The sequence below is a fragment of the Motacilla alba genome, chromosome 14, assembly GCF_015832195.1.
Source record: "Motacilla alba alba isolate MOTALB_02 chromosome 14, Motacilla_alba_V1.0_pri, whole genome shotgun sequence".
In the NCBI taxonomy this organism is placed as follows: Eukaryota; Metazoa; Chordata; class Aves; order Passeriformes; family Motacillidae; genus Motacilla; species Motacilla alba.
The window spans coordinates 10,470,389-10,497,738 of record NC_052029.1 but is presented as its reverse complement, the minus strand read 5'-3'; the positions used below and the strand labels follow the sequence as shown (position 1 = coordinate 10,497,738).

The window sequence follows — 27,350 nt, the reverse complement described above, 5'->3', positions numbered from 1 at the left end:
CTGGCAGCCTTAACTCTGTATTGCCCTGCTCTGGCTGCTGTAAGCTGCTCAGTACTTGAGAACAGTTTTGTAATTCAAGTTCAACCCTAAGTCTTGAAATGTAACCTAGGAACACTAAAAATCAAGCAAACCTATTAATCCACATCTTACTTGCCAAAATAGGAATAAAATGGCTTATGTTTAAAGTGAGCCAAAGCACCTTGTGCACAGTTAAAAGATTTTTTTTGCCATTTTTTGGCACATATTTACCTACAAAAATCAAGCCAAAACCAAAAAAGAGTATAGAGAGACAAAGAGGGAGGGAAAGCAACTAAGGCAAATGCAGAAATGTTGTGTCCACCAGGTTTGGTGAACATGTATTTTCACTGTGACTGTGCCTGTAAAATTGGAGTGCTCCTAATACTGGGTAAAATGAAACCTTCTGCAATTATGTAATGTAATTTACAAGCGAAGTTCCTGGAATAAATAACTGTCTGCTCAACTGTGTCCTGCAGAGCTGAACATAAATACGAAGCTAAAAATAACAGCCGTAATAATGACTTTATTGGGGATCAGAAAAGTGTGATAAACATTTTAAGAGCAAAAGCTCGGCAATGACAGGGCCCTGGTTTCTAGCTAACAGCAATAAATTACAGTTACATTGGGGGAAACTGTAATTAAGTCTTTGGTTCTTGACTTCAGGGATCTGGGATAAACAGCTTCTGGCCAATACACACAGAGCAAGGGAGAGATCTCCAGAGGTTTCTGCTCCAGATTGCCTCTTACACAAGTCACAGCCTCAGATCAGCAAAGCACACTTGTACACAGCTGAAACAATATGAACTAAACTACTGGAACATGGCACTGTGCTTTAAATTGAACCTACAACCTATAAATTCTATATGTAAGAACAAACTTAAACATTTCTGTGCATTAACTCAGAGCCTTAATTTCTCCATCTCAGCATCCCAGATGTTAAATAAGAGATGCTTCCACTTTTTCCCACCTTTGGCCCATTTTCCCTATTCCAGTTGTATATTCTGCTGAGCAGGATAAGGTTTTATCCTGTGCTTGCAGAATTCCCACCCTGTGGAGCTCCATCCCTGACTAGGTCCACAAAATGTTGTGGAAGACTGAGGAGTGAGTGGTATCAGCTTCTGGGTCAGCCCTCAAAGCAAGAGTGAGGACTGGGAACAATTCAGGTCACTTCTAGCCCAACAGAGCACTTGAGTTGGAAGCAGGATATATTACATATCTATTTCTTGATTTTTTTGTCCAAACTCTTGTTGTAATAAAACCTGGACAGCTCTGAGAAATTAGGTTTGGTACTCCAGTCAAACCCAGAAATAAATGCATGTGACCAACAGAAGTGACAGATCTCACTGCAGTGGGAAAAAAAAAAAAAAAAAAACACAGCAAAAAACAAACCTGAATAACTAATGGGCTGGGTAATAAGGGTTTGGGTAAACTGAGAGCACCAGAAAAAAATTGCATTAGAAATTGTTCTACATAAAACATTTTTTGAATACATTGCTTTGGTGAACACAAAAGCATCTCTCTGCAGATAATTTGTCAAGGGGAAAAGGCACTCAACTCAAAACAATAAAGTCTTCTTTGTAAGCTATGTCTCCACATTTATTTTTATTCAAAGGTCTAGAAGACAGTTTTATTAGAAATAGCTGAGCAATTAAGCAATCTACACATCATTTCCTTAAGTATGTGTTCAGCAGGATAGAGAGAATAGAGAGTTATTTTCCAGGACTACCTGGTGAGATGAAAAATGTTCTCCACAGCTTCTTGTCACGAGTAACATCTCGTATTTCCCTCGTCATGTTAACCAGTCTGCCTGCGACCGGGGGCACGCGCCGGAAATCCAGGATCCTGCAAGAGGCAGAAGAGACATGGGTTATGGAAAGGATTAAAGTGTAATGAGAGTTATAGGTTTTAGGAAGCTTCATTACACTCTGAAGGCACATTTATCTGTGGTCTTTAAGGAGTATAAAGCCCATCACTTTAAACTGGATAATTCCTCATGTAACGTATTACAAAATATGTCCTGAATATGATGAGCTCTGCATTGCCTATGTAGAATGGAGTAAAATACAAGAAAAGTATGGAGGGAGTTGTTCCATGATAAAAATGAAGATACATACAATTCCAAAAACCAGAGACAGCAAAAATTTGTTTTTTCACTTTGTGCTACTTCATGATTGTTATGACATGCATTTTGCTCACCAGTTTTTAAGTGACTTGGGGAATGGGATTTCAGCCTCTTTCCTCCATAAACACCATGTAATTCTTTTTCTGACAGCCTTAGTATGTGTTTGATTTATTTCCTTCTGCTCCTCTTTGTTTTAATACCCTTATACCAACCTAGACAATCTCCCTGAGACCAAAAATCTTCCCACGGGCAAAGGCTGGGAGAAGAGCCTCTCCCTACCCCAAACTTCCCTGCCCTCATAGATCATAAAACCCTCCCTAGGAAGCACTGCTATTAGATACAGTAAAAGAGCAAAGACCCCACAGAAAGTCTCCCCAAAGGCAGGATTTTTTATATCCACTGTCTGCTGCTCAGATTTTCTTCATTGGGTAGCAACTGCTTTTCCTGCTTAGTGTGTGGATATTTAACACACCCCCCGCAGGAACGCCACTGATGTTTTTTTCTACAGCACCATCTGCTTAAAATGGCAATATAAAATGTAAAGCAGAAGGGATCAACACCAAGGTCAACAACAATGAAACAGAGAAGATCCTTGAGGGATCTGATCAGGATTGGCTCTTACTGGAAAATCTACTCTCTGCCACCCACTGAAATGTTCCCATACCCCAGCCATCATTCCAGAAGGCAGCAATGCTACACAAACCCCCAAATAATTTGTGGCCCCAAAGCTTTGCACTTTAAAAATCATGTTTCTTGGCCTTTTGCAGTGTGAAAGACGCTTCAGTGAAATGCCATTTTTTCCAGACATACTGTTAATCACTAATTTGTAATTCCCACCCCTAACCTGGGCAGGCAGGGAGGGCTGCAGTCTTGGGGTATCCACCATGCCCTGCGCTAACTCTGGAGGGGGGCATTTTCATCAACGGGAGCATGAGATGACCACCACTGCCCTCTCCTTCCCACTAACTTGTGGCATAAATATGCTCCTGACGTGGGACAGTGCCAGCTCTTTGCTGTGAAACCAGAACACCCTTCCATCTCTAGGACTCCTCTCTGAATGCACCATTCCCCACGGCTCGTTTGGATCTCTGTGCCCTGGAGCTAATTGGGGTGAGCCAGGCTCCAGTCACACGAATGTGACACATTCCCTGGGAGATGGGTGCTCTCCATATGTACTGCAAGATCACAAGGGAAATTAATTTCTCAGCTTCTCTGCAAAATAACTTCTCTTTCTTTTTCAGAATTACTTATTGCCAGGTTTCTCATTCCCAGAGTAAGTCGCATTTCCTAATTATTAACTTAGTCTTTCATCATCTGCCATTTCATTTATTCATGGCATTTACCCACCTTTGTTCCACTTTCCCCTTTTAAAAAGTAATTCAGTTACAGGAATGGCCAAGTGCAGCAACTTATCACAATATTTCCCCTTTTAATGTAAATCTGTTCCACTTGCCTGTCGAGGTGAAATGCTGCTATTTCTGCATTATGTCTCTCATAGTCTGAGAAGTAAAAAAAGTCAGGCGGGGTTTCTTGTTCTCTGGTTTGCCTGCAAAGGAAAACAAGGGAAGTGTTTTAATGAAGGGTTAGCATTCCTAAGGAGCAGTGCTCAGTCATCAACATGCTGTTCAGGAGTTCAGTATTGTTTGCTGAATGGAAGACCTTTAAACACCTCATTTGTGCATTATTTGCCATGCAGCCTTCATTTCATCTTTTTTGAGCTACTCTAACAAAAAATAGGAATTCAAGACTTGTGCAGGCAGCGTGCTGTCACAAAGCTGTTCCACTCAAAACTCTCGCTCTATTTAACAAGATCTGTTTTATCACTCTCAAACATTTCATTAGTGATAGCGGTGAAGACAATGTCATTTCATTAAATTATCATTAACTGTAATTATGAAATTTCCAAAAGTAATAACATTTTTCTTTCATCTTTGGCAGCCATGCAGCTCCCATCTAGAATATGCCTCTCTCTTTGTATTACTTAGAGCCAAAAGTGACATGTTTTTCTCATTTCAGAAGGAACGGGATCATTGCAGTTTGATGGCCACAACACTTGTCAGGTTTCAAAGAACATTAACAAGACTGTGCTTGAGAGAGGATGCAGAATTTGTTGTTTCTTCAGTTTAAGAACCCATAAAAAATGTCATTCTGATAGGAAGGCTGGAAATAGGAAGGCTAAAGCTTCCACACCACAGTAGATGGAAAATGCAAAGCTCTGTGGAAGAGAGGAGCAAAATCTCTGTCTCACTTCAAGCTCCTTCCAGTCCTTTTGGACGGAGCACAGCTCAAGCAGCTGACCAGGGCAACATCTGGGTCCCACCTCTACCTGTTTTGAAGTCCTCAGAGGGAGATAAGCACGGCAAAGCTGCCTGCAGAGCATCTGCAAGGGAGGACAGCTCTCCAGAAGAGGAAAACAAAGCTCTTTCTCATTCCCTGCTGCCACAGGTGGCCCAGCTGACAGCTCATGTGTCACTCGTGCTGCTTGCTGGCAATTGAAATACAGCTTCTGCATGGGGACCTTGGTGCAGGAGAGGTTTTGGGATTGTGCTGGAGCAGAGCTCAAACCTCCCCTGAAGTCCTAATTGTTGGGGACCTGAAGCTGTGTCTACCCACCACTGTGACTACCAGAGCTGCTGTCTGCCCACAAACCCACCTGGGGCTCTCCAAGCTACTGGAGAAACCAGATAACTCCTGTGGTTTTTGGCTGCATGAAGATTTTGCTGTGCACCCAGCAGGGTTTGAAAGCCTGATATCCTTTCTCAGACATTCCTTTTTATGATATTAACATCTTGGCAAGGTAGTCTATCTTACCCTAAATGATGAACAACATCAAGGTATTTGTCTTGTGTCCAATAGAACTCAAGGTCAGAGTGACCTTAAACACCCCAGTGATGCTCTGGCAAAATGGCACTGACCACTGTCACAGCAGGGGTCGTGGAGGTGGCCAACACTTGGCAGAAGTCCTGCCAAGGACACGAAGAGTTCACAAGGACACAAGCTAAAAAAGAGCCTGGCATAAAATAAAAAATAGTATTTTGCTTGGAATAATAGTATTTTCCATAAGAAATGCAGAGGGGAAAGAGCACACCTACAAAGAGGAATAGGGGAGAGCAGAACCTCTTGCTAAGCAGTCAAGACAAGAGTTAGGAGAGCTGCGAGCTCATTGTGCATATTCCCTTAAAAAATGAAGGAATGAGCCCTGAATATTAATTAAAAGAAAAAAGATTAACCTATTTCTGCTGGCCATAAAATGATGTATTTCTACGTAACCTTCCCTCCTCTCCAGATTTTAAAAGAGTTGCTTTCTTCAACAAATCCTCACCTCAGAAAATTTACACACATCAAGCACAGCAGAAAAGGTGCAGAAAATATTACTAATTAGCTAATCAATGCCATCTGCTTTTTATCTCCTGGACACTTTAGAAGAAACCACGGCTCTTCCTTCATGAGAAAATCTTACTGCAGAAAACCAGACTGAACTGGGGGCTGGATCTCAGTCTTACAAGCACAGCCCTGCCCAGCCCAGCCCCTGCTCCCTTTCACTGCTCCCTGAGCTCCCTGCCACCCCCGGCAATGGCTGAGGATATTTTTTATTTGGGAGTAAGTACAGCTGTCTTGCAGGCTCAGGCTTGTTTGTACATATTTTCCTGCTGTCATAATGTATTATTAAGTGGTAGCACACCCTCCTAAGAAAATAATGAAATTGATTGCCCTAAAACCTTCAAAAATGGATACCAAATCAACAGTGCAATCTAGACAATGGAAATACCAACATTTTTTTGAACCTGATGACACATCATGAAACGAGCTCCCAAGTTTCTTCAGTGCTTAAGATGCTTCCCTCTACAAAAGGCCACTTTTCACATGGTCCATGCCCATGTCCAACACATGGTACCCACTTCTCTGCCTCTTGAAAATACCATGTTATTCAGAAAGTAGACTGGAAGGAGGATTTACCAACCTCCCAAGATGTTTTACATTCCTTATATTCCTGTGCAGAGCTCTCCAGAACTAAAACATTGCAGATCCAAACATGAAACCCTCTCCTGAAACAACCTTGAAATATCCTTTGTGCTGACTTACTCCAATCTTCCACGGATATAACAGAAACCTGGTTTCTTGGATCTAATATTAACTAGGCAGGTTTTCACTCAAGCAGACATTTATTTTTAATTTGATGTCTGCAGCAGTACCTGAAGAGGCTCTTTGGGAATTCCCCAGCCAGAGCAAGCTGCCACACCACCAGTAAACACTAACTGGTGTGTGGATTGTGGCCCAAGAAACACAACTGAACTCATAAAGCCACATGAGTCTAACAGAGCTGTGAACCAATGCCATCAACAGACTGATATGAGAATGGCTTCAAGAGTCAAAGGGCACCGACATAATAATCTAGAATGTTTACTTTATCCAACTGCATTGATAAATAATTTTATTTTATCCATGTTAAAAATTTCTTTTTTTTTAACTGTGCACAATCTAATCAAGTCTGGTTTTTGCTACTTCTATAGATTTATTCTGATGTAAAAATATAGAGAGGTGGAAGATCAAACTTCTCTCAGCAAGTCCAATCAGTTACTCCAGCTTTAGATCATGGTAACTAGTCTTCAGCCCCTAAGTGACAGGCTGGGAAGAAGGAATGAACTTCCAGACCCTTCCAGGTCAAGTAAAACATCTTTTAAAACAACACTGGAACTGATCCACACCAATGCATGTTTTAAATCAGAACTGCATTTTAAAAGGGAAAAACCCACCCCTACATACAAGTTTGGTTTTGTTATCTGATGGTTATTGAAGGTTATTGTCTAATAAAATGACTCATATAATGCGATACTTGAGTGAAGAGACCACCACAACTTCTGAGGGACAATGAATTCTAGTCTGAGCTCCTCATTGCTAGCAGTGTCATCCCACCCTAAGCAGGGACAGGTTCTGCACAGGTTGCAGACAGTGGGAGAGGATTTCTGGCAGCAGCTCTTATTTTGCAAACAGTTGGAATCTGGTGATCCTCTCTTTGGAGAAGGATTTGGCAGATATTTATAACGGCAGGCTGGAAAGCTCTGGAGGAGAGACAGATGGAGGTCTGTTGATACTGCGCACAGTTAAAAATTACACGGTGGCACCAGCCCAATTACAGCATGAGGAAAAGACAAATCAGCACGGTAACACATGTAGGGAAGAAGTAAGAACTAAGGAGAAATCAAAGCCCATGAAGATTTTCCCACCATGGCACAACTCAGAAAACACATAGGAAGCAAAGAATGATTTTAAACAGGACAGGGACACGTTTGTGTTGACACAAGACAAGAGATGCAACTGTGATCTGATCTGGTGGCTATAAAAGTGAGTCATGCTTACAAACAGAAGAGAGAAAGCTGCTCTGATAAATGAACAGTCATGAATAAATCTGGTGAGTCAGCTCCTTTCTAGCTACTGTTGGGACCTGGTTTGGTGTTCAGTAGTATTTGGATAAATCAACATAGTGATTTGTGTTCAGAAATAATTTTAAAGTCTCAAACTTCTCTTCAATGTTTCTTTATTTTTTTTTTTTTTGCCAATTACTTGGCCCCCCAGCCTCAAAATTACTAACTTCTCAGGAGTTTTCTTTTTGCTGTTCATGAACCAAATCACCACAGGGCAACTGCAGGCTCTGCAGACACTCTGGTATTTCAGAAAATAGTATTATAAAAATGAAACCTTTACCATGGAAATCTGTATTTCGTTTTCAGGATCACTAACATACACCTGCCTAAACTACCAGGATAAATACCCACCAGGGCCGTGCATTACTCGAAAGAATCCTGCTCAGTGCCAGACTTCCTCTGCTCTGGAGGGGTTCTATTATCTGTACAGCAGCCAGAAAGCTAGAAAATAGGGCAAAGAGCCCAAAGTGAGCTAAGTGTTATCCTGACAGACACATGCTGTCTTCCCATTCTGCAGTCCAGAGACATCTCTGAGACACCTCTTGTGTCAGACCCACGTCCCTGAGCTAAGGAGAGGAAGTGCTGCTGCTTGGAGAACAGCTCCTTTTAAGCAGGCTACCCTCGTGTTCTGACACATAATCAGGGGAATCAGCTGCTGGGATTAGGGATGATTAGGGAGCACGACAAGGAGCTTTGCTGCAGCAGGGAGCAGGTTTGCTTGGGTCAGGCCATTTTGCAGACAGAGCCCCTGCCTGACCCAGCCAGGGGAATTGGGCAGCAGCAAACTCACTAAGAGATAGAAACCAGTGAGGCTTTGTAATTGCATTGGCAGGGACAGGGCTAACACTGATAGGAGCATAATTTGGCTATCAGAACAGATAACAGGAGATTAACTGGGTCCACCCACAGCTACAGGTTGCTATTCTTTTCCTTTGGAAAGCAGCTTTCCGCTCTTCCTGTGGAGCACTTAAATACCTGTCCTGAGGCCCAGTTGCAGGCTTAACAGTTCATACACAGTGTTACCTAAATGATAAAATATAGCTAATACCAGACTAAAAGGATAGTTACTGCAAGACTAAAAGGTGGCCACTCAGCAGTTTGCTGCAGTTTCAATGATTTTATGGCCTGGAATGGACTTGGGAAGTTTTTGCATTTAGAAGCTCCACAAGCAGCCCCTTGATCCAGCACACCAAAGAAGCACAGATGCTCCATCAATTCCAGAGAGCCTTTCTTCCAACACAGACAGGCATGAAATCTCCCAAGCCCCCACTGATGAGCTTCTTCTTTGTACTAACGGGAAACTCAGACTGAAAGTCCGGTGTCTGCTTGCAAGATTTTCTTCCTCCCTGCCCTCCATGCAACACTTATGTCAAATTGGATTGTGCAGCAGGGGGATCTAGAGTGCCCTGAGATCATCTAAAGCTTATTATTTTAAGTAAAGGAGGCAGTCCATGGGGGAAAAAAAAGAAGGTGTCTCTGAGGCAGCTGCAGTCCTTAGGAGGGTACTGAGATTTTGCATTCAGAGTTGTCTCATCTGGGAGGGTTTTCAGTGCACTTGGCATCATGTAGAACAGGTGGGAAAAACACCATTTAATTTTATAATACATTTTAATGGCTTAGTAAGTCCTTAGGACGAGAAATGATACGGCTAATGCAGCTACATCTACAGTAGCAGAGATATCTGGTGCCTGTTTCTGACTCCTTATGGAGCCTTGGCAGCTGATGGCTCTGGCTTTATCAAGGCGTTGTGCTACAAAGAGCACTCCCAGGGACTATAGGAGCTGTTTACAAGAGCAGAATATGGGCCAGAAAATGAGTGGCCAATGCAGGAATGCAAAGACATGCAATTTGAGTGGTACAGAAAGGATGTTTGGCCCGTTTCACTGCTATCAACCAAATGACAATATGGGCCCCTGTAGGATATTCAGGCTTCTCCAGTTTAAGTAGCAGCTCTGCAGCTTGGAAAAATGAGAGAATATTTACTGTGGCAGAGAGACAGAAATTCAAGCAGGGATGTGATAGCAATAGGAATAATTAGCAAACTGCCAAAAGGATAAATACCCAGATCATGCTCTTGTGTGCCAGCCCCAGAGCGCTTTTCTCCTGAGCAGACGGAGAGAGCTTGACAACAGCACATGCTCAAGGACCAGTTAGCTGAATATAAACCATAAACTTATGCAGAGAATAACAATAAGCTTCTGAAAGCACATTTGTATGTATAAACATCTTGTTACCTGGCACAGAAGGACAGCAGGGAGAAGAGGGAGAGAAAATCCACAGAGACACAGTGTATTGAGGTGGGTTTTCTTTCTGTTTCCAGTGGAAAAACAAAAGGAGGCTCAGGAGGTCACCTAGCCCATCCCCTGGCCCCAGGCTGAGATCAGCTAGAGCTAAACCATTCTTGACAGACGTTGCTCTAACATGATCTTCAAAATGTTCTTTTGTGATCACACAGCAACAGCCCTCCTGTGTGCTGGCCTTCCTCCCCTGCTTATTTCCAGCCTTGCTCTTTCCCCTCATTCCACGATCAAGGCAAAACCATCCCAGAGACACCTGCTGCAGCCGATGTGAGTGCCTTTCTGAGGGGGGATACATGTGACAAACACAGCAGAGCAACAGGCTCCCATTCCTGAAAAGAGCATCCCCAAGCCAAAACCTGGGAATGAAGCCTTAACACCCTGAGATTGCAGATTCCTCAGCTCAGAAGCCCCTTCTTTACTAAGCACAATTAATTCATTTTTAACTCACTAAAAATCCGACCAACCCAGAGCCCTGGAAGCCTATTTTAGGCTTTGCCATTAAAACCTGCACTGTTGCTAGAAGACAAAGAAGCAACCTCTAATTCCTAATACACAGGCCAGGGCATTTGTGAAAAGTCAGTCCCTTGCTAGGAGCAGCACCAGTGGAAGGTTCCTGCCATCCCATGCGCTGGATGTCTACATATATACCTATATATATTTATATATATAAAAGCAGATTTTTACCTGAGCGAAACATTGAGTTACCACTCCTGCCTACACAAGCAGATACGATATGAAGGGATGAATAATCAGGGCAAATAATATGATCCAAGAATATGAAAAATTCATCTTATTCTCCACTAAACTATAAAAAATAATAATACACCCAGACATTTTTCTCTTTTTGGGGGCTTTTCCGTTTCTTTTAGTGGTATTAATATCTCAAAATGCACCTTCTCTATACTGCTGCCTTTACTGACATTGTGCTGACAGTAAAGTCAAGGCATAATCTCACCAATCATCATTTCATTGTCTACCAGCTCAGAAGAATAGCTCTTTTCTTATTCATTCTTTTGTGCTTTCAAATGCATGAGACATGAAGAGAATCTTTGATCAGCACAAAACACATAGGAGTTTGATCAACTGGGAAAATTTCCTTCAGCAATTCAGAATATCACTTCCAGCTCTGCCCAGTCAGTAGCTGACTGTCACCACGGGAAAAGCAAATGGAAAAAAAACCTATTAGTGTTAGCACATTTATCAGGATGTGCTCCCCACCTGTGCTTTTTGGTGTGACAGCCACTAGTCCCCTTCCTGTCCCCTGGGAATGTGGCTGAGAAGATTGGGTGAGCAGGGTGCCGAGCTCAGCCTGGTCAGAGCTCAGATTCACAGGCTGTTGTGATTCTTATTCTTGTTGTTGTTATTGTTTAGGAGGTGGCTGTAAAGAAAGCCACATTATTGAAATGCTGTTACAGAGAAGGCAAGCCCTACAAAACCAGAGAGATGAGCTCCAGCACTACCCAGCTCCGGATGGGTGTACACAGAGGCATTCAATGTATAATCCAGCACATACAGCAATATCTAACACTGCCTGCTGTGGTTTGGACATGATGTGACCAGACAAGGAGGATCATACTTTGTAACATTTGCCCGTATTTTCCCTGCACCCTGCAAACACTAGTGAGGTGCTTTTTTGCCTTTCTTTAAGGAATCTTTAAATTTAAAAGGCAGACATGGTGCTGGAAAGCACACAACTTTCAAAAACATTTGAAGTAAGATGAGTTTTTCCAACATTATGGGGCTGGTCTCAGTTATTATGGAAAAGCAGCCCCCCCGGATGCTGGGGTAAGGGGAATAAAGCTGCTTTTCACAACCACTGCAGGGTTGCTTCTGCTGCAAGCATTGACACACACGGCTGCTTTATGGCCAGCAGTGGGGAGTGAAGTGTGTATTTCCAAAATCAGAAGCTCAAGTCTTCACATCCTGGTTTAGAGAAGCCTCCCCCTGCCCAGGGAGTTCAGCAGGAGGGTTACAATCCATACTGGAGTGAATTGCACAGGAGGCAGCACACACCCCCAGAAATTACAGGGGTGCAAAGGTGGAACTTGCTGAAATTCATCTTTGTCTCCCTCCTTGAGATGCTGGTGGGGAGAGGGAATGTAGAGAGCAGATGAACACTGATGCCACAGTGGCTAAGTGGCAGTGCTTGTGGGGTAGAAATGTTTTTCCATCATCCAGAACAAGTAGGGCTTGCACAGAAAAACAAATGAGTCACGGTGTGAAAAGAAAGGCAAGCTCTGGGAAGCTCCCGTCACTAATTTACTCTGCCGATAAAACAAAATTCTTGACCCAGAAATAAGGTTTGGTTCATCCTTGAGGTAGAAACCTGACTTGACATACAAGAATTGAAAGATTAAAAGGTACTTGACAGCGCAACAAAAGAGTTCCCAGCGCCAATGTTAACGTGGTCAATGATGTTGTCACAGCAGGGAGAAAAAATCCTCACAGCAATTAAAAAAGCAGGAGATGTCATTAATGAGGTGTTGTAGTGATATTTTGTGTCTTTTTAAAGACATCTTCATTAAGAAATTAAACCACCATGAATATTTTCTGTCCCTGCATGGCCTAGATTCCTCTTTTTTGCTCTTAAGCAAGTGGTGTGAGCATTTTTGCCATGCCAAGCCCATCCTATCTGTCATCTTTCCCCTTTTTTTATCCCTTTGAGGCTTCACTGGACATTGTCTGCTCACCACAAATTGCAAACATGAAAAATGATACAGCTGCAAAAACTATTTCTGAAAAACTGTCAAGAGCAAACAGAGCTCCATGTGAGCCCAGTTACCTGCAGCCTCCCTTCAGGAAAAAGACTGCAGAGTATTTTCTACAGAGGTTTTTCAATATATAACACTTCTAGAGGTCTGGGAGCACAGGAGGAAAAAAATATGTGTAAAATTAGAAGTCTGAAGCATTTCTTCAGCCCTGAGAATGTTATTTAATATGTCTGGGGTCATTAAGGGTAGGGATTTAATGGAACAATAACATTAAACATATTAGAAGCATAGCAGAGCTCAAGTTTCTTTCAGCTTTTTGGATTTTTTCTTCTCACTGTACGTGATGTGTGTGCTCATTGAAATTCTTGGGTTCACAATCATTTTATAGCTTGGAAAAGGTAATTACTGTGAGTTTGATGTATTGATACATAATTTCTTCCTTTTTATTCATGAGTTCCCTTGCTATCATTACGAGAACCATGAATACTAGTAAGTTTGTCCTCAAAATCTCCCAGGAAGCAGGAGAATATCAGCCCCGTTTTACAGCAAAAGCTGCAAAAACATGGAGCTATTAAGGATTGAGCCCTGCCCTGAGCGAAGCACTCGAGCCTCATTAAGCACATGCTTAACTTTGGGCACACATATAGCCAGTGAACTATGTGTGTCCTTGACAGGCAAGCACAGACTCAATCCTTCCTCGGAGCTGTTTGTGCTCAGCACTTTGCAGGAAGGAGCCAGTGATCAGCACCAGATCCCTGCAGCAGCTCTGCCCACTCAGCCGGGCCACTGCCACACTCAAAACTGCTCCTTCTCCTTCCTCTTCTTCTTTCCACCCATGACAACAACTCCTTTGGGAAAAAAATCATTCCCCAAAAAGCATTCTGCCAAAAGCACAAGTCAGTCTGGCCCCCGGCTTTGGTAGGCCCCAAATGTCACCATTCAGATTGACTCTGAGGCCTGCAGTTCCCTGCTGTGATCAAGACTCCCTGTAAGTGAAATGAGGCTCAAATCCTGCCTTTCAGTGTGTCTCCTGCCCCATGCAGGCAAAACCAAAGAGATCTAGAAAGGCTCAGACAATTTTTATGAGCTCTTGTGCTCCTGAAATGCCTTTTGAGCTGTGCCAGGTAGAGGAATGTCCTGAGGGGCCACAGGGCAATACGAGCAACTTGCATGAGCACAGTGCACAGAACCAACGTTCTCCTCTCCAGGCCAAAATTTGTCTGAACTTTGTATTGACATCTCCAGAAGCACCACAGTGTTTGCACTCTCTATTCAGCACGTTTGGCCCAGGCTTCCTCTTCCAATTTGTAGTGGAGAGCTTGAATTTTTGCATCCCATGCCTCCCTCTCTCTCACAAATGAAGTTGCAGTTCTTAAACTCATGTGACAGAAATAAAACTTATGGCTCAGAAGAATAAATAAAAGGAAGCTCAGGCTCCAGCTATAAAAGTGAAAAATCCTTTGAGATTTCAGTGGTTTGTGTCATGGCTGACCTATATATCTGCATTTGTATAGGAGAGCTGTGCTGTCCCAAGGACCCAAAAGCAGTAACCAGAACCAGAAACAAAGAGCATGCTCCCTCCTCCCTTCCCACCTGCCCCTGCACAAGTTCAAACACTTTTGGCTTTATATTTCCAGTTTACCATTCAAGAGCTGCTGGATACTGAACTGCACGGAGTGCCCAAGACTTCAGACAAATAACTACCATCAAAATCATTAATGGGATAGAGCCTACATAGTGTGTGCACCAATATTTTAAGAGCATGAAATTCTATTTGTAGAGCTGCTTTACCAGCTACGCATATCAAAGTTTCAGTACAAAATGAGAAATAGGGGATCAGAGCATTTTGTGCAATCTCCTTCTGCAAACCCAACCTTCTGAGTGCCAGCAGACAGCTCAGCCCCAGCCCCCACACATCATTTCCCCTGAGAATGCTCCACAGAGGGGCCAGAGGATGCACTGGTGCCCCATCCTTCTGCCCATCAGAGGGGACTTTCACCCAGTTTTGCTTTTCAAGCTTGCTTCAATCCCAGATCCTGAGACTCTTAGATAATTCTGCCACTGAGGACAGCAGGCATGTGGTTCCTGTGAGATAATTGTTTCCCAGGACTGAGTGTTTCCAATTCCTGGGAGGCGTGAGCTCCCAGTAAGGCACACACACCTCTGAACTCGCCTTCCTGCTGCTGTTAACATTCCTTAACTTGTGGCAAAGGGTGATGTGCCTCTCTGAGCTGGAAAGGAGGTATAATTGCCTGCCTCAGACTGCTTCATGGTTACAAAAGAAAAGGGAACTGCTTTGATATGGTGTGGTTATTTCATTGCTCTAATAAAGCAAACTATGCAACCTCTCTGTTTCCTCATTTATTTTATTTTAACTCCTGCCTCATTACCACTCCTGCCAGCAAACACAATCTCTGTGAAGAATGCCCAACTTACCCTTTGCCCTAAGCTGGTTCTGCAGTTTGTGGGTAACCCTCATTTTCTCATTTTCTTCCCAACCAGAATTTTGCCTAAAGAAGGAATATGGAGCAGCCCTTTGCTGCTGGCCATCCCCCAGCTGAACTCTGGCACTGGCCCCATCCCACTGCAAAGCCCTGCAGGTGATCAGTACACCTCTGAGCTGATTTCCCCTCACCCACACATCTCCCACCTGGATTATTTCCATCTGCAGAGGGTTACATGTTTGGCAATGTGCTGATATCACCACTTTGAGCATTTCTCAGGGAGTTACTTACTGCCTGCAGGCTGCCAAGGTGACTTACAAGTGCAAATATTCCTGGGTGTTCCTAAACCTCTCGACAACTTGGGAACAGTGTTCCTCAGCCTCAGTCAGAGGATGCCTTAACTTCTCAAGTAGAACACAGCCCTGGATCATCTTGGTATTAACCCAAATGTTTCACTTCTTGGCTAAATTTGATTTAGTTAACTCTATCTTCCTCATCCTTGGTTCATTTATTGCATGAGGAAGAGCATACTAGGTTGGAAGCTTTCTTAGTAGGCTTTTCACAGAATAATCATGCTGTTTTACAAACCTATAAAAAACTCCCTTTCCTTTCTCTCTAAACTTCTCCTTTTCCAGGCTGGAAACCTTCCCTGCTAATCCACACTTTATATTAAGGGCACCCCATGAGTCACAAATTACACTGGAAATTACACATCAGGGTCCTTTAAGCTTACAACTGCCTGCATGAAGGGTGGGTTCATGCTCTGCAGCCCACAGGGAGTCACTGGGTTATTCCCAGGGGAAAATCAAACCATATTAGCATCTCTTCCCTCTTCTCCACCTCCACTGAGAAGGAGGATTTTAACCTCCTGGCCTCCATGTGGGCCCTGCTGCTGGGGAGCTGCAAATATAGTCCCTGCTTGCCACAGAGCATCATCCTTCTCCTTTTATCCCAGTTATAGACACAGCATTTTAGGGAAAAAATGGAGGTGCAAGTTTGGAGGAGAATCACTTAAAATGACAGTGGATGCAGGATTTCAAAAGGGCTCAGTATTGGCCTAAACTGCTCTTCTTGTATAAATTTAAAAAAAAAATAATCTATTGAAACCTCTGAAAAATATTCCGTATAGAAAAGATAAAGAGCAAAAGGATGTTAGGGGAAGATCTCCATGGCACTGCAAGGGAAGGAAGGCTGTGGCTGGCTTGGCTGCTCGGGGCAATCACTGTTTTATATAAACATCTCCCATCAAGTGCAATCATTCGGTGAACTCCCACGCTCGAGGTGCAGACCAATATTCACGCTTGGTGGGTTGCAAAAATGCACCCACTCAGAGCTGGAGTGGAGATAAAGAGAGGGATCTGTGTGTGTGTGTGCAGGCAGACACAGGGAACACTTCTCTCTGGCTGTGCTGAGCCATGGTCAGTGTGAAATAGGTGTGCCCCCCTGCCCCATTCTTAGACATTTGTTTCAGCTGATTTAAACTTTAAAAGTCTATCTACATTGAGGATGTTTGGTAAGATAAGGGGAGATTTTAATAAAGTGTGAGAGGGTTGATAAAAAAAGCAGAGCTCAGAAAAAACAACGTGTGAAAAAAAGAGGCAAGAGCAGAGGACAAGAGAGGAGAGGAAAATTATGCAAAAAGACATGCAGTCAAAGCTTTAGTGAAATGATATTGTTGCCAGATATTTTTCTTTTTTAATGGAGCTGATTTATGACATGCAGCTGCTTTTCTCTAACAGTGAATGTCTGGTTACCTCTCCTTGAATTTTTAACTGTGTTTAAATGTCTACAAAATGTGAAGCTTATCTACTGTATGTTCAGCATGATAGCTGTGTGTGTGCACAGCCCACAGCAGTTTGGTTTCAAAGACAGAATGAAGTTTTTCCCAAAGCCAAGGACACTTGTATTTCAGTTTTCCTACTGTGGGGATAAGTAACTGGCAGAGCAAAGCAAATGTGTGCTTTAACCATTGGACTTCGTTGTCCCATTCCTGCAGCATTTACTGCTCTCCCTCTGGGTTTGATCCAACTTTCCTTCTACTCAGTGAAAGGTTTCCCATGAGTTCAAGGTGAATTAGATCAGGGAAGATAGAGCCAGTTCATAAACTGGGACCTGACCTGCATGTACTCAAATGTAAAAGGCAGTGAGTTAATGGGAAAAGCTCCCTCCTGACTCCAGAGGACTGTGGAACAGATGCAGACTCAGCCAAATAACTGAATGAGCCACCCGTGACAGCAAACACCCCATTCTCATCCACACCTGGATGAGGGGGACAGAAGACATAACCTCTGGTTTTAGCATTTAGTTTGAGTACACCCATGATATCCTCCACAGCTCTTGCTAATATCAAGGTGGATAATGCAGGATCAAGCAAGAGCAGGAGCTGAAAAATCTTAAATTAATATTGGAATTTCAACTCTGCCTAGAGCACGCTGGCTGTCTGACACTTTCAGGACCTGAGATCTCAGATAGCAAAGAATACACAAGCCATCTTTTTGTGTTGTATTACAGGTCCCTCGAGTTCCCTCCTTAAGCAATCTCCAATAGGCTGCTATTACCAAATGCCTGAGTAAATTCCAATAAAGTTGAGTGAAGATCTTCATTTTATCACAAACATTGGCAAGAATTAAACCTGTTTTTTTTTTTTCTTTTTTTTTTTCTTTTTCCTGTGTGCTGTTTTCTGTGCAATTCACAGGCAGTGATGGTATTGACAGGACTGCTCAACATCAATGTGCATATCAGGGAAGTATTACAGGATTAGTTACAGACAGCCAGAGCACCTCCAGACTGAATCAGCTTGTTGGTTCAAATAGGTGGAAGAAGAAACCAAAAGAAACAAAATAAAGTGGGTTCCTTGCTCACCTCCAGGTAAACAAGGAAAATGACCCAAAGGTGCAAAGAAGATTAAATTTGACATTTCATTTTTTATACATATACAAATCTTTTTAGTCACCTCTTTAAAAAGATTAGCTGTACTCTTTGATTTCCAGCATCACATATGCTGGTGCTACCCTGTCACAATGTCACATTCTCCAAATTAGGGATTTCAGCTTCACACCTACAGTGCAGTCTGAGAGCACGGGATGAGGTGTCCCAGGAATGTCGGGGAGCCACCTCCTGCTCCCACCACCCAGCTCTGGCAGGGGCAGAGGCCAGAGCAGTGGGGACATCGAAAACAAAAAAAACCCACCAGAAACCCACTGTTTGCATAAAATCCTGTAAGAATTAAACACTCAGTTGTTCTTAATCCTTTTCAGCCAGAGGAGAAAATAAGAGGACAAATTGAGTGAAGTTTTTAGGGCATATTTCCAGCTACACCTTTTCTTCCCAGAACATGAGTAAGTCTTTAAATGACATCCTAAATCTGATTGCCTTTGTAGCAGACCAGTAAGCCTCGTGGACAAACAGCAGATCTATTTTTGATATGACCTTAATAGTTAAATCCTGCCATTAGGTACATGCACACAGCTCTCAGGGACATAGCAAGAGTTCCCCTTCATCTTGCAATGCTAGTTTTGCTGATGATTAATATTCAGTTCTGGAAGCTTAATGAAGACATTGTTTCCACTTATCTACAGGTCAGATGGCAACTGCAAAGCAACTTAGTTGTTAGATGGCTGTGGATTCCCTGCTGATATGTCTGATTATTTATGCACAATGTGCATTTTTAATAGATGACCATATTAAACTATATGCTTCTCCCTTATTATTTCATGATTTTTAATGGTTTTCAATTCCTTTTCTTTGTAAGAAAGAAGGAACAATGACTCATGCAAAAGAAGTACGTATGTACCACATCTGCATCTTTAAAATTATTGGAATTTTTTTCTTGAGGTGTATCAAAGACCATTAGTTTGAAATTGTTGTTTTTTATCATGAAAATAAAGATGAGAAATAAGATTGAGGCCTTTTTCTTTTTCTGAAATGTGAGATTTTTCTTTCTGAATTATTCTGAGAGATCTAGCCAAAACTTTTCACAGCGAGCCTCATGCCCAGCTGAATTCCCTTCTGCACAAAGCTCATTTGTGCCAGTCCCACCCAACTCCAGCTCTGAAAAGTGATCTTCTCTAACATCACTGGGCAAACATGCACTCCATGCAGGTATCACCTCAGAGGGATGGGAAAACCTGTCCTGGGGTGCCAAGGAACAGTCATGGTCCACCTCCAGAGCGGAGCATGTGGGTCAAGCAGGCTGGGAGGGAAAGAGGAAAGGCACAAAGACCCACAAAGCTGCTTTGTTTAGTTTAAATCTGTGTCTGAGCTGCCACTCCTTGACCTGCAATCACACAGGCACATGGCAGTCAGCTTCTCCTCTGGGACACTGAGGTTGGAAATGAGATCCAGAGAGAAAGGTCTGTCAATTGCAGGAGAATTTTCTCGCTTCTTTATAAATGTGACTACTACTGTAACGCTATTGAACTAAAAATAACCGAGCCAGTTCTAGCTCCAAATGTGATCAGCCCATAAATAGTGGGATAAACTCCTTCCAGGCACATCATGTACTTGATTTCCATTTGCAACACGAACTAAAGCTCTGCTTATGCATAAGTAATGCCCACGGATGGGAGATGGTAAATTTTCCTTTTTCTAACACACAAACCACTCTCACCTTAGTGAGCAGAGACACGATGCTGCTTTCACACACCGAGTGATCTTTGCTCTCTGAGCACTGCAAGAGCCACGGCTGGTTTTGTAGAGGGGAGATTTTAACACCAGAATTGCAGATTTCAAAAAGCAGCATATGCTCACAGACAAAAGCAAGGCTGAGAGGAATTTATGGGGACCTTACATTTCCAGAACTGCTTAAAAGAAGTTCCATTTCCACCACGCTCATCGACTGTGTGTCTTTGGGGTGGCAGGGGAGGCTCCAGAGCTCATTTCCCTTCACCTTATTTTGCACTTCCAAGTCCTAACCCTGGGTTACAAATTCAGAGCCACTTTGATGGATCACAGTTTGGCTGCCATGATGTTAAGTTAAACAACAGTCTCATTCCACACTACAATTACTGCAAACAATTTCATTGTCTAAGGGGTGCTTTGCAAGGTTATGCATTAGCTAATGCTGCTTCTGTCACTGTTCATCACATGAATATTCCCTTTACCTGCTGTGTCTGTGTGTGCCTGAAAGAACTGTGGCATTTTTAATGGCATAATTTCCTGGGATGAACTGAAAATCAGCACAGCATGGCCTGCATTATTTATATGCCGAGTCCTACAAATGGCAAGGAAAATACTCCAGATTTCCTGGAAATAAATATATTAATTATCCTGAAGCCTTGTGCACAGTACACTTTATGTCACTGAAAGAATTTAGTTACTACCTGAAAAGCATCTTCATTTTGCGAGATTTGTAACAAAAATAGAATGTCTTGACACATTATAATTCAAAGACAAAAGACTCCTTACCCACCCAAAAATACCCCCTGTTGATAAATGTAGAAACATGCCCCACTGTTGCTGCTAATCAGAAGAAAATTCTTAGCATTTTTACAGCATGAGATAAATTGTAGATTGAGCCAATTTGGAATACTAATGACAGAAGCCATAAAATATTTTGTAACATCAATTATGACTAAAGGAAAGGGACTTGCACCATAGATCAGCAGAATATTTTGCAGCCGTGCTTCATTTAAGACTATGATTTCTGAACATGATTTGGGAGTTGATTTGCCAAGAAGAATGTTCAGGAATATATAATTGGCAGCTCTGCAACTGTGGTGCTCCTGCAATTCAGCTGTAGCTGCAGAATTACCTTTGATGGGAGGCCGCAGGTCTGTGGAACCTGACAGATCACCAGACTCCAGCTGAGTCATTCAAATCATACAGGATTCAATAACAAATGATCTGATTTCAGTAAGAGCCTTAAAATGGTTATGTTATGTTCAATCCTAAACTAAAAAGTGATCTGGGAACTAAAAAAGCACCTTTCCTAAAAGCCAGATTTGTTTTTACATGTTCCTTATTGTTATGACCAGACCATGTCCCTGACCATGCTCCACAGTCAGATTCCAAGGAAATGCCAATTTCTGCCTTCTGACATGCAAGTCTTATCAGAGGAGGCCACTATTTTCTGCTTTACACTCTGTCACATATTTCAAAACATCATTGTAACTTCACCAGCTTGTTTTTAAAAACCTGCTTATAAGGATCCTTCCATCCTGATGGAATTGCCATTTTAAAACCAGAGATGATAACCAGAGAAATAAATTGAAACGGGTACAGTGACAAGGAGGAAAGTTACATAGCAAAAAGGAAAAGCCAGGCTCATATTTTCTTCCCTTCTTCCTCTCCTTGACACAAAAATTATTTCCATGCCCCAAAATAAACCAACCAGTAGATTCTGAATTCTGAACCAACAAATTTAAAAGCAGCTGTCCTCCTCCTGGTGCAGAATGAATTCCCAATAGTTCTACACCACAGGAAAACAACTTCCCACCCAGATACCTCTTGTATTCCTCACACCAGCCTTGCTGCAGCTCCCCATTAAAGACAGACGATATTTGGTCACAAGGTGGTTAAATTAAATCTTTCCTCAATACAGAGGAGTTATCCACGTTCAGCCTACAGTGTTCCAGCCAAATAATGCTTTGCTAATGATGTCTGCAGTTAGATGACAAATCAGGCTATTTAAATTGCCTCAGCACATACATCCTTTACAGGCAGGGTATCCAGGTAACCATCCTAGCATGGCTCCAAGGTGGGAGGAAGAAAGCAAGAGCTAATTTCTTCAGCTAGGTGGAAAATTAATCCTGAAGAGATCTGTCTGGTTTGTTATGGTCAATTTAAAGGCAAAACGATTTAAAAGTAATTGTTTTAAAAGTATTTTTAAGACAGGCGGTTAGGCAAGAAAGGACAAAATTACTGTGTTTCAAAAATACAATAATGGCTAGTTTTGTTTCTGAAAATAATTAAATATATTTAAAGGCCCTCAATTGGAAGCTTCAAATGCCAGGAAAATACCAGGGAGGAATGCCAGTGCTGCACCCAAACACCTTTTTGTAAGTGTAATGCTAAATAAAATATAAAATACTGGATTTTCTTGTCTTGTTTTGTTTTCCCTGAAACAGGCTCAGCAACATTTTCCATCCCTGGTCAAGGAAATGTTATTTCTGTATTAGATGCTGCTATGGCTCCACTTGAGCCATGTCTGTTGATGTCCTTGAACACCTTTGAGAAGGTTTAGCTTATCAGTGATTTGCTTTGGGTGGACATGGAGGATATGGCAACTTTGTTGTGCCCTGACCTGGGCTGAGACTCGTTCAGGGTCTCAGCCTCCACTGTGCCCTCCAGTCTGGGTGCCCTGGATATCTTTGGACATCCTAAATATTTTAGGGAGGGGAAGGGGATTCCTCCAGCTGATTCACACACAGAAATGCTGGGATGAGACAAGAGAGCAGATTTTATTTCCTCTACAGGCCAGGAGGGCTGCAGCATTTGACCCCCTACACAAGAAAGGGGTGGGACAGGAAAAGGACCCTCAGGCTGCCTCATCCCTGGGGGGCTCAGCTGTGGATTCTGTGCTGGGAGCTGCCAGCTGGGCAGGTTTTGCCATCTGCCAAGGCAAAGGAGCCACTCACACCCTGGTGCTGCTTCTCTCCTGATGCAGACCAGATTTTAAGTGTTCACTAAATCTATTAAACAGGAAAATACAAACAATTTCTGAATTTCTGATATCCCTTTCCTTGAAAACAATTTTGGAAAATATGACTCATTTACCTCTCTTCTAAACAGGAGAAGTAATATTTCCCAGCACTCCCTGAGGATGCATGTAACTAGAAGCTAAGCCAGATGTAGAAATGTCTGCAAAGGTTTTCATTCCTTTCATTAAAAAAAAAAAAAAAAGAGAGGGAAAAAAAAAAGAAAAGAAAGGAAAACTGTAAAAGAAGAGTCAAGGTATTATTCGGTTTTAAAGCACTGTTGGTCTTTTGATTACCCTTAAAATCAGATCAGATCACAAAGAAAACACAACATTTAACCAGCTAGAGAAGGTCACATTGCAAAAGGATGCAGGTGGTCTCATTTTTTAACAGTGAATGCAATAGAAGCACAAATCTTCCAGCCACCAAACAGCCTCTCCTGGCTTGGCAATTGCCACGTATAATATCTGATGAACTCCAATGTCTCACTGCTCAAGGATAAAATCCCAGCAGGCAGGGGCTGTAGGAACAGCTACACAGTCAGAGGGGAAAAAATCTTGTATTATTCCAACAACCACTTATTTTATTCGCCAGAATTAAAACCTCTTCACAGACAAAAATTGGGATGTTTTTCATACCAAAAGCAATTTTAGATTTCTATAGAATCATTCAAAAGCAATTAAAATCCTGCTCCTGTTGATGGATTTGTATTCCTTGCTTGCAGTGGTTTGAAATTCAGGGCTGTTGAGTGTAATTCTTTGGGGCTTTGGAATCACTGCTGAGTGCCAGAAAATACATTCCTTAAGTTCACAGATATTAAATACCTTTGGTAACACCAAAATAGTTTCAATACATGTAGCTTTTAAATCTAGAAGACATTGCAATATAGAATTGGTGCAATTTAAGGCAATTCAATAAAAATTTTTAGTAGAAGGGAAAGATGAGAGAATCCAATAACATAATAAGAGTACAATTAGCTAAGAGGGATCAGGGAGCTTTTCCAAACTGTCCTGCTGCAAGAGTGACAGGCTTACATTGCCAGGGAAAATTATTTTTAAAAAATCCTTCGAAAACAAGCAAGTAAACACCACAAACCCAGGATCTACATTAAAATTATTCATAGTCCTCATCCATTTAAAGGTCTGTATTATTTAAACCAGACAGTGAGCCTCCAACACCACTGTTTGCTTTGGCATCATTTTATATAACAAAGGAAATTGTTAAAAATGTGATTCAGATGTCAGCAACAGGAGGCTGTTCCCAATTGCAGAGACACAAAATGGCAGGATTAATACTGCTGGGCCTGGAACTGAGGGATGAGCACTGATTTACAACCCTGAGTAAAAGGAGCCAGCCATGCCAAGAATTACAGGGGTCTGGGCACCTCCTGCAGCCCAGGTACCACTCTGATCACTCAGAAGGTCTCTCTCCTGCCAAAGGATGCAGCACAGAACAGCAAAGGTGTGGAGTCAACAATATTGAACACAGAACAGAACATCAGCAAAGCACTGATCAGTGGTTATGACTATTGGCTTATCAGCACCACTGATGTCTTACTGAGACTGGCATCACCCCAAGAATCTGGTGTTTGTGGGCAAACAGGGTAATTTCTGCCCTTAGGCCACATTTAGACTACAGAATTGCTGCATTGTTGCTCCTTGAAAGGCAAATGCAGACAAAATTAGTGAAATAAAGCTATAATCATGCTGCTGCCTGACAGGGACATTGTTAGTGGTCACTAGGCAGAGCTGGCACAAGATATGAGCTGGCTCAAGAGGATGAGAGCAGAATAAAGTCTTCATGGACACCAGCAAAGCCCTGCTGAAGTCAGCAGGAGAAGAACTGTCCCTTGTGCTGCTGTTCTGGGTGCAGCTCAGCCCTTCAGCACAGTTTGGGGCTGGAGAGCTGTGGGGAGGGAGGGAATCACAATGGAGTAAACAAGGGGAGGCTGGACTGGTTCCCTGTCCAAATTTTGGGCTTATGTAGCATGACCATTCCAATAGGAGGGATGGGACATGTGGAACCTGTGTTATATCAGGGACAGATCCTTTATCCTTCACAGCATCACACCCTACACAGCAGGGAGCAAGGGGAGTCTGAAAGGCAACAACCAATTCTCCAATTTGTTTGTTTTTTTTTTTTCCATTTTCCTCCTCCTCTAAACTCTGAGTAATAGATACAAATAGTTGCTCTCCTGCAAAATTTGTTTGAACTGTGGCTGCCAGGAAATGAAGGCAGTTGATGGGGGCCTGTAAAAGGCTGTTCATTAGTCCTGCCTTCTTTATGAGCTTCTTCAGTCCCAAAGCCAGATGGGTGTGGGAATGCAGCAGAACAGGGGACTCCAGTGTTCAAAGAAATGACAGGATACAGCCCTGCAAGGAATTCCTTCCCCATCCCTTCAGATTATGGGGTTAATTAATAACAGTTAATTAATGATGTGTCAATCATCACGCAGTGCATGCCTGTGTGAGGAGAGCTGCCCCTCAGGGTGATGAGCATTAAGGCCTTCCCTGGAGAAAGTCCTTGTGACAATTCTGAAGCCTCGAAGAGGATGTTTTAATCCCTTTATCTCAGGATTCACTTCTCACAGGAAACCACCTAGCAGAGGTAGTTAAAAAAAATAATTGTTTTGCTGTTGCCTTCAAGGTGGGCCTCTGGAGGACACAGGATGGTGGCAGGTGCCAGCTGTCCCCAGAGGGGAGCGCAGGCTGAGAGCATCTCAGAAACTGCCTTGTTCTTGGTGATGGAGCAGCAGAGCCCATGGCAGAATGTGGGGGTATCACTGCCGTGGAACACCCCGTGCCCATGCCAGACACCCCCTGTGCCTGCTCTTCCCAGGGTAACTTCAGAAGGGACAGGCATTTGGACAGGAGCAGCGAGGAGCTCAGCTCCCATTCCCCTCTGCCAGCTGAGCATCCCAGGCTCTTGGCTGCCAGGACAGCCAGCCCATCTGCTCACATGGCACTCTGCCCGCTCACAAGTTGTCAGACAATTTCACGGGTGCCAAAAGAACCTGGACTTGAATAGGTGGCCTGGATCTGCTGCAGAATCCATCTCTCACTGACTGCTAACAGAGCAGGGCCTGTCTGTGCTCACAGTGCCCGGGGCCACGGGCTCGCTCCAGACTGGCACTGCCCTCCACGCTGCAGCATGAGAGCTTTGCCATGCTCCAGGCGAAACATCAGTGCCCTGAGTGCTACTGAAGCATAGAAAAACCAGCTTCTGTACCAAAATACCCAGAGTATGCCAAGATAACTTCAAGGCACCATGATAGCACTGGGCACAAAAGCCTGACTCTTGGAAGAGAAGCACAAACGAAGCAGAAACCCCTGTGGCTCCCCACGGGCTGTGACAAGTAGGTCAGGCAGAGCATAAAAGGGCAAGGTTTGGGCTAAAATCCCAGTTACCCAGCTCCTTTACCTGAGAGGCTGCAAAATTGGAGCTGGCTCTGGGAACAGGAAAATTAGGTAATGGGAAAAGCAGACTCTGCCCTCGTGGTGGCACTGGGTCGAGCTGAAGGGACAGCCGCTGTCCCCACCTTTTCCAGGGCTGGCACAAATGCTTCTTGCTGCACCCCATCCTTCTACTGCCAACAACCCCTAGCCCCACATTTCAATCCTATGGAGAAAACCAGGATTTTGCTGTCAATTGTCTGCCATTGCCAGCCCAGAAGGCAGAGCTGGCTCAGAACTACAGCACTACTCTCCCTCCTCTTGGCTGGGGCTCACTCAGGGCCCTGACACAAAACCTGGGTTTGCAACATGAAAGGCTGAAAAATCTCTGGGTTTTATGCCCTGGGAATCAGATTTTCTGCCTAATAAACCCCCTAAAGAATCAGACGCAGAAGAGGTTTGTTTGAGAATTTTGGCTGCGTTATCTAAGAGTGGTGATTCAAACAGGCAGAGAATACAGGAAAACACAAATATACTGGGTCAAAATTCCCTTTTTGTGTATCATGAGACAGACTCAAACTAAATACAAGTCAGTCGTACTGGAAACCAAAGAAAATTATACCAATTATTGCCAGATTTCCCATTAAACCAACAGATTTATTTAACATCTCCATTTCTTTTGCTGCTGGTGCCAGTTAATCAAAGCAGTTTGAAATCCATATACAGCCTATGTGTAGCTAAAGTCTGTGTGCAATATTTCTGGTATCACAGGTCTCCATGGCCAGCCATACATGTCCTCTGGCCAGGTGAACACCCTGGCACGATGAATTTGGACTACCAATTAGCAAGGTTTACAAAAGGGCCTTGAAGTGCTGACAGGATCAGTTGGATGCTGCTGCTGAGAACAGTATCTGGCTTATGTGCTGGCTTGGGGTGTTTTATTATCCACAGCACATAATCCTGCACTTTAAGCTGCTTCTATTTACAACAGTTTTGCTGTCCCCCCGCTACTCTCCAGCTCCCACACGTTTGCAGATGCTACTCTGTGTTTCTGCTACTTCTTCACATGCAAATGAGTCTTTCAGGCTTTCTCACTTTTATTTACCCATATGCAGAACACTACAGCAGGGTGAAAAATTATAATTAAGAAGAAAAGTACTAAGACTATTGAACTAAACACTGAAAAGGAAAAAAAATAAAAACTCAGGAGCTTTCAACGTGCCCTAAATCTGTGTTATTAACAGCTATTATGGCTATTTGAAACACACTTTTTTTGTTGATTTACAGCAGTGAGTCACCCACA

General features: G+C 43.0%; 1 protein-coding gene across 2 annotated transcripts in view; it reads right to left on the bottom strand.

Annotated features, from left to right (window-relative positions):
• The window catches only part of FAM20C (FAM20C golgi associated secretory pathway kinase), a 57,395-nt gene that overhangs the window by 8,786 nt on the left and 21,259 nt on the right, over nt 1-27,350 (bottom strand). For both annotated transcript variants that reach the window (XM_038151093.1, XM_038151094.1), the window contains 2 exons: nt 3,594-3,686; nt 1,745-1,860 (listed from right to left, as the gene is read on the bottom strand). In XM_038151093.1, coding sequence (XP_038007021.1) covers nt 1,745-1,860; nt 3,594-3,686 — 209 coding nt within the window. The remainder of the gene's footprint in view (nt 1-1,744; nt 1,861-3,593; nt 3,687-27,350) is intronic.